General features: G+C 35.4%; 1 protein-coding gene across 1 annotated transcript; it reads right to left on the minus strand.

Moving 5' to 3' along the window:
- Positions 1-6,359: 6,359 nt before the first annotated feature.
- LOC145950410 (putative mitochondrial protein AtMg00860) lies at positions 6,360-6,887 on the minus strand. The gene has a single exon (XM_083061497.1). The coding sequence runs from the start codon at positions 6,885-6,887 to the stop codon at positions 6,360-6,362; it is 528 nt and encodes a 175-aa protein (XP_082917623.1).
- Between the last annotated feature and the right edge of the window lie 339 nt (positions 6,888-7,226).

Raw genomic sequence — 7,226 nt, forward strand, 5'->3', positions numbered from 1 at the left:
CTTCTATTGCTACTAGTTTCATTCTTGACTACCATTTAGTACATAGAGTTGCAGAGAATTTAGCTGAACCATTAGAATTCTGTGATGTTAGTGGTTGGACCATCAATCGATTTCTGCCTTACTAGTGAGGTAAGAAATAGAAAAGATTACTTTATGTAGTCCATACTCAAGCATGAAAAGGAAAGAGTTGAAGAGAATGTGTACTTAGGTTATCTGATTGCCTCATGATGATAAATGTTAAGTAATTGTCAAAAGCTCTTTTCACAGTCAAATATAATAAGAATCATCTAACTTTGCTGGAATGAAGAAAAATCTATGAGTTACGTTGAGGGTTGAAAAATGCAAAGTAAGCATAGATTGTAATGGTTTTATTTGCTTTATGCCTTTATGAAGTAGTTGTTCCAGTATGTACTTGTAGATATGATTTTTATTTATTTTTCTGTATTGTGTTTTTGGATATGTACGTCACTATTTTTTTGGTATGTACACTAGTGACCCAAAGAAAATCATTGTCCATTGTATAAAATAAAGGAATTTCTATAATTTCTTCATCTAATTTTGACTTTTCCATTTGACAACTAGCGAAATACTTTCTCATCATATCATTAATATTTAACACTAATGTGCAGGATAATTTTATGATGGTTAAAATAGATTTTCTATATCAGGTCTAGACTCCTCATAGATATAAGCAACATAAAAAATCATAAAAAATCTTAACTTTCTATGTCAATTAATGAAACAACACAAAAAGTCCTATTCTTCTGTCAAGTGTTGCCTCTTTGTTGTGTTTGTTATCCTTTGTGACCTCTGGTATGGTACTGTGAAATCTATTTCTCATTTTTGCCGTTGTCACTTTCACCACCACATTCACTTTTAAAACATCCTCTTTGTGTCGTCTTCCACCTCCACAATCGTTTGTTCCATCACCATGTTTGCCACTTCCACCACCATATTAGCTTCCACACCACCACACAATATCAACATTCAATCAAAATATCATAATAATAATAATAAAAGAAAGAAAAATACAAGGAGTATAAGGTTGCCATTTCCACCACCATGTTACCTAAATGTGCAAGGATGATAAAGGACGGGGGGAGGATTCGAAGAGGAGACAAAGGAGTATAAGGTTGAAAAGAAAGTAAAAAACATAAATTACATTTTTTTGGAATAAAAGTAATTTTCAAAACACTTTTTATTTTGAATATTGATTTAACCATTATAAGAAGTACTTTCTTCATTGATTGATTGTCCCATTAGCATAAAAAGTTTTGCATTATTTTTACAAAAATGTCACCATTTTTTATGTCAAATGCTTGTTTAACAAACATAGAAATAGTTAAGACAGAAATCGACATGAACTGTTTTGAATTATTTACAAAATATCATAGTGTCCTCTTTTTTTATGATGGGTAGATTGGAATTGCCATAAAATGATCACTATGAATCATATTTGATATTTTTCATCTCTTTTTTAAATAATTAATTTTCAATCATTTTAACCACCATCAGAAGAACTTTCTTTGTCGATTGATTGTCCCATTAGCATAGAAAGTTTTGCATTCTTCTTCTACTTCTTCCTAACGTTAGAATACGCCTACCTTACTATGAGCTAAATAAAAGATGAGTAAATTACATTCATACCCCATATGTTTTTTTGCGAGATTAGACCCGATTCCTCCATTATTTGGACCTATATTGAGAATTCTTAAAAGTTGAAAAGATGTTAGATTGTATCCTGACCCACAATCAACATCAAGTCTATTAACATATTTGTGTCATGTGACATGGACATGGTTTTTAATAATTTTTTTCTTCAAAAAATGTCCCTCGCCTTCTCCATTAGAACCAATGGCTTTTGAAACAAATGCAACTTCAAGAAAGTTTACTATTTTGGATTTCTAGATTAAGGAAAGTTGGTTGAAATTTTGGAATCAATGATCCGAAAAGCTTGGTTAAGGTTGTTGGTAAACTCTACAACATAAAATTGGTTTGGTTTTATGTAACATCTTTTCAACTTTTAACGAGTCTCACTATAGGTTCAAATAATGAAGGGGTATTGGGTAGAATCTCAAAAAAGTACAAAGAGTATGAGTGTAACATTTTTTTAACTTTTAAGAGATCTCATTGTAGGTTCAAATAATGAAAAGGTATTGGGTGCAATCTCTAAAAATGGAATACAAGAGATGGAAGTGTAATTTACTCTAAATGGTTTTTACGAATACATCTCATTTATGTGAAGGCTCCACTATAGTGAATTATTTGGTACACACCACCCATTATTGTGGAGAAAAGATAAACACTAGAAGGGGGTTAAATAGTGTATATAAAAAACTCTCATGTTTTCTATAGTAAGGTAGTAACGCTAGTCAGATGAAGCAAGAAGAGTAATAAAATGGAATGCTGAGTATTTTTATATTAGTTTACCTCAACCATCGAGACTATGTCCAACTCTCAAGCCAACTATATTGAGTTCTACTATCTTTAAAAAAAGATACAAGTATTCTTTTACCAAGCCACTTATGGCTCAACCCTAAGTATTCTTTGGCTTGCTTCTTCAAGCAACTACCTAAGTGTTCTTTTAACAAAGCCTCTTCAGGCTTAACAACTATGTATTCTTTTATAGTCAAGCCTCTCCAAGCTCAAAACAAGTTTTTTTTATAGACAAGTCTCTCCAGGCTCAAAACCAGTATTCTTTTTATAGATAAACCTCTTTAAGCTTAACCTTATAACAATGGTTATGAAGGTTATACAAATGGTGTGTTCATCTCACTTAGATGTTATACAACTAATTATAGAGCAATGTGTGTTTACAAGAAAGAATAGATTTTATGGAGAATATGTGTTTGGTACAAATGAATATATCACATCTCCATTTTTGTTATGTTTTGAAACTTCTTATATAGTAGCCCGAAGAAGATGACAGTTGCAACACTTTGAGTTCAACTCACAAGTTTGTTTCGTTTGTTTTTATCGTCTTCCCTTGTGGTGACAGATAATTGTCTGGCACATTTAATGTGAACATTAAATGCATTTCACCAAATAGTATCTCTTATTTGATCAAGGAGGTTACTTATCAACTTTGCATACCAAACAAAGCTTGTAGAAGCAATGTTAGTGTAGAGCAACTATAATAATGAATTTATATATTTTTCTTTGTGATTTTAGGGATTTGGTTCTAACAAAAAACATGATTCTTGTCTTTAACAAATTTTTTAGTTCTGAGATGGTCTTTTGATTCGATCTATTAATGAATGAAGCATTTAAAGAGAACTTTATCGTTAGTCTCAATAAATGATAAATATTTAATGTATATGAGATATATTACATGTTTCATCTGATTAACAATCGTCTTACAGATGACCTGTATCTAACACTTCCTCTTATAAGTTTTCAAGGATATATTTCAAAGACATTTTCCAAGATATATAAAAACACTTTATTTGTTAAACTCTATCTGAGTTTAAAGAGTCGTCTTTTAACTTAACAATTACATTATTATCTTTTTCATATCTTTTCATTTTCTTTCAAAATAAATAAAATTTAAAAGAATGAAAATTCTAAAATAGTTCTATAGTATTTTGCTTTAATAGTCGGTCAGCCATTAATAATTATATTTTTCCATTAAAATAATAACAGTAAATTCAAATTTAACTATTTAAACAAGCAATTTAAGAATTAAATACTATATTTACCTAATACTAAAATAAATAATAGCTTCATAAAAATACTAATATTTCATTTTGGTTAAATGTATAACTTATAAATACTATTGTTGTTTTTCTTTCCAATATTTTTGGAAACAATTTTTTAAGAAGTTCTTAAGTTAAATAATAAAACTATAAAAGGACATATATAAGTGGTTGATAATTGTCAAATATTTATGTTCATATTTATGACTTATATTAGACAATTACTGACTGCATCTTATGCTTTTGAATCATGTTTTACAAAGACTAATCAATTTTATGTGCATTAATTTCTTTTATTAGGTACTTGGATGTTTTTAGTGTTTTTGATACAGAAAGAACATGAAAATAGAAAGTTTGATGAAAAGAATATAAAAAAATTTAAGAAAATGATGAGTAACTACCGTTGGGTGCATCCACAAAATATTTAAGCCAGGCCAATAGAAAATTCAAAAAAGACACATTTGAGGTTTGCTTTAAGTGAGCAACTAATAGAGGATTGCTAGAGGAAACGATTCTACACTAGGTTATTGCTAAGAAAGATACACATTCCATGATTGAAGAATTCCAATACAGCCACTATAAAAAGAAAGACCTAATGATTTGGGTGCCTACACGTGTAGAGCACCGATTTAGGGAAAACAACAATGTAACTGAATTCAAAATGCTGGCTCAACACCTGGCCTATTTAAAAGCCCAATTCTCTAAGTTATATAATCTTTGAATTTTAATGGGCTTCTTATTGTACGCTTGGGCCTTTCAACTCTATCAATACTGGCCTGGTCACATTGGACATTGTCCTCAATGTCATTAGCCATATTGGAGCAGCCATGGATCCCTGCTGAGGTGGACGCACGAGATGCGAGTGTGTTTTTGTTGAACGGTTGTGATGAAACGGTGGTAAGTGGGGCATGTGCATTAACTTCTGAAGTAATGGAAAGGCCATGTGTTTGGTCACACGAGGCGACACCCACTTCCCCAAACCCAGTTTGCACGCGATTGAAGTCATTAGATGGAGGCCCTTCAGCTGGCTTAGTTAGTGGCAACGGAAAGGAAGAAGACGTTGCGGTGGAGGCGTCGATCCTGTGCGGTGGAAGATCCCGAAAGTGGCGAGAGGGTCTTCGCCTTTGTAAGGGTGTAGCAACGATACATGGAACACGGGGCGAATACGGGCGGTATCCGGCAAGATGAGTTCATAAGTGACTGAGCCAATGCGCCGGCGAACTTAGAAGGGTCCGTAATACCTCTTGGCAAGCTTTTGAGATGTGCGACGTAACACGGAAGTCTGTCGGTACGGCTGAAGCTTCAAAAGAACCCAATCACTAGGTTGAAAGGTAACGTCGCGGCGATGCAGATTAGCAAAATGTTTCATACGTTGACGAGCCTTCGAAAGATGCACTTTGATTTCTTTTAAAATCTTTTTATGCTTTTCCAGGAGAAGGTGCACAGAGGTGGAAGACGAATTGCGTAATGCATCCGTCAGGCTTGGAGGCGCGCGCCCATACAAAGCATGAAAGGGAGATGTGTCGATGCTGGTGTGGAAGGAGTATTATGCCAATATTCTGCCAGGTGAAGATACTGGTACCAAGCACGAGGGTGATCACTGACGAAACAACGAAGGCAAGCTTCCAAACATCTGTTCAAGACTTCTGATTGCCCGTCCGACTGAGGGTGATAGGCGGAGCTAAAAGCCAAGGTGGTGCCTTGGGCGCGAAAAAGTTCACGCCAAAAAAAACTCACGAACAAGGGATCCCTGTCAGAAATAATGGATTTTAGAAAGCCATGGATTTTGAAGATTTCAACCATGAAACGTCGAGCGAGCTGCGGTACTGTGAAATGGGCAGGAAGGGCAATGAAATGGGAAAACTTGGTGAAACGATCACAAACAACCCATATTGTGGAATGACCAAACGATTTTGGAAGGTGCATAATGAAATCCATGGAAATGTCATCCCATACTCTGTTGGCGGTTTTGAGGGGCTGTAATAACCCAAATTTTTTTGTTGGCATATATTTGTTATGTTGACATGTAGGGCACTCCCGGATGAACTTGCGAGCATCAGAGTAAAGACCTGGCCAATAAAAAATAGCAGCAAGACGACAAACTGTAGGTTTCAAACCTGAATGGCCAGCAACTGGGGTATAGTGAAACTCCTTGAGCAGTTGGAGGCAGAAATCATCAATATCTGGGACAAACAGTCGTTCCTTGAAATAAAATAGCCCATTGCGAAAGGTAAAAAAATCCTGCCTGTTATCTTGTTAAAGAAATTTATTAACTAATTCATGACCCGTTGTCTTAAAATATTGTTGCCAAGGGTGAAGGAACAGAGGAACAGGTGAAGAAATATGGAGCAAGACCGAAGGTTGCGGTTCTGGGCGAGATAAAGTATCAGCCATAAGATTCTGACTGCCAGGCCTATAAAGAATGTCAAATTGGTAGCCCAAGAACTTCATGGCCCATTTCTGCTGCTCGGGAGTGTGGACTGCTTGGGTAAGCAAACTCTTTAAACTCTTTTGATCAGTGATAATCTGAAAATAATGGCCAATCAAATACTGATGCCATTTTTTTATGGCTTCTGTTACAGCCAACATTTCGCGGACGTAGACAGAGGCAGCTTGGAGCTTAGGACAAAGGCGCTTGCTAAAGAAAGCAATAAGATGACCATGCTAGGACAAAACAACTCTGATTGCAGTGCCAGAAGCATCAGTCTCGATGACAAAAAGAGAGCTGAAGTCTGGAAGAGCCAGAACCGGAACAGATGTAATTTTATGTTTGAGCTCGGTGAAAGCTTGTTGTGCTTGTAAACTCCATTGAAAAGTAATGGAATGCAACAATTCGGTGAGGGGAGTGGCAATCGCTGCATAGTTGCGGACAAATTTTCTATAAAAACCAGTTAAGCCTAAGAACCCGCGTAAAGCCGTGAGTGAACGTGGAGGAAGCCAAGCTACGATAGCTTGAATCTTCTCTGGGTCAGGTTGAACCCCTTGGCCTGAAATAATATGACCCAAATAGGTCACCGAAGGCATGGCAAACACACACTTGGAAAATTTAGCATAAAATTGGTTAGACAATAGGAGCTGAAGAATAGAATCCAGGTGTGACAAGTGATCTTGGAATGAATTACTATAGACCAAAATATCATCAAAAAATACCAGCACAAATTTTGGTAAAAACAGTCTTAGTAATTCATTCATGGTAGCTTGAAACGTAGAGGGAGCATTAGAGAGGCTGAAAGGCATCACTAAAAACCCTTAATGACCATTAAAGGTGCGGAAAGCAGTTTTAAAAGTATCAAAAGAATTTACTCTGATTTGGTGATAACCAGAACGAAGATCCATCTTAGAAAAAACCTGAGCTGAACCAAGTTCATCTAGCAAATCCTCAATGGTGGGTATGGGGAAATGATCACGTATGGTAATGGCATTAAGAGGGCGGTAATCAACACAGAAATGCCAAGTACCGTCCTTCTTTTTAACTAATAAAACTGGTGAGGAAAAGGGACTAGTACTAGGCTTAATAATTCCATCAGCTAA

This window comes from Cajanus cajan, chromosome 8, assembly GCF_000230855.2.
Source record: "Cajanus cajan strain Asha chromosome 8, NIPB_CcT2T_4, whole genome shotgun sequence".
Classification (NCBI taxonomy): Eukaryota; Viridiplantae; Streptophyta; class Magnoliopsida; order Fabales; family Fabaceae; genus Cajanus; species Cajanus cajan.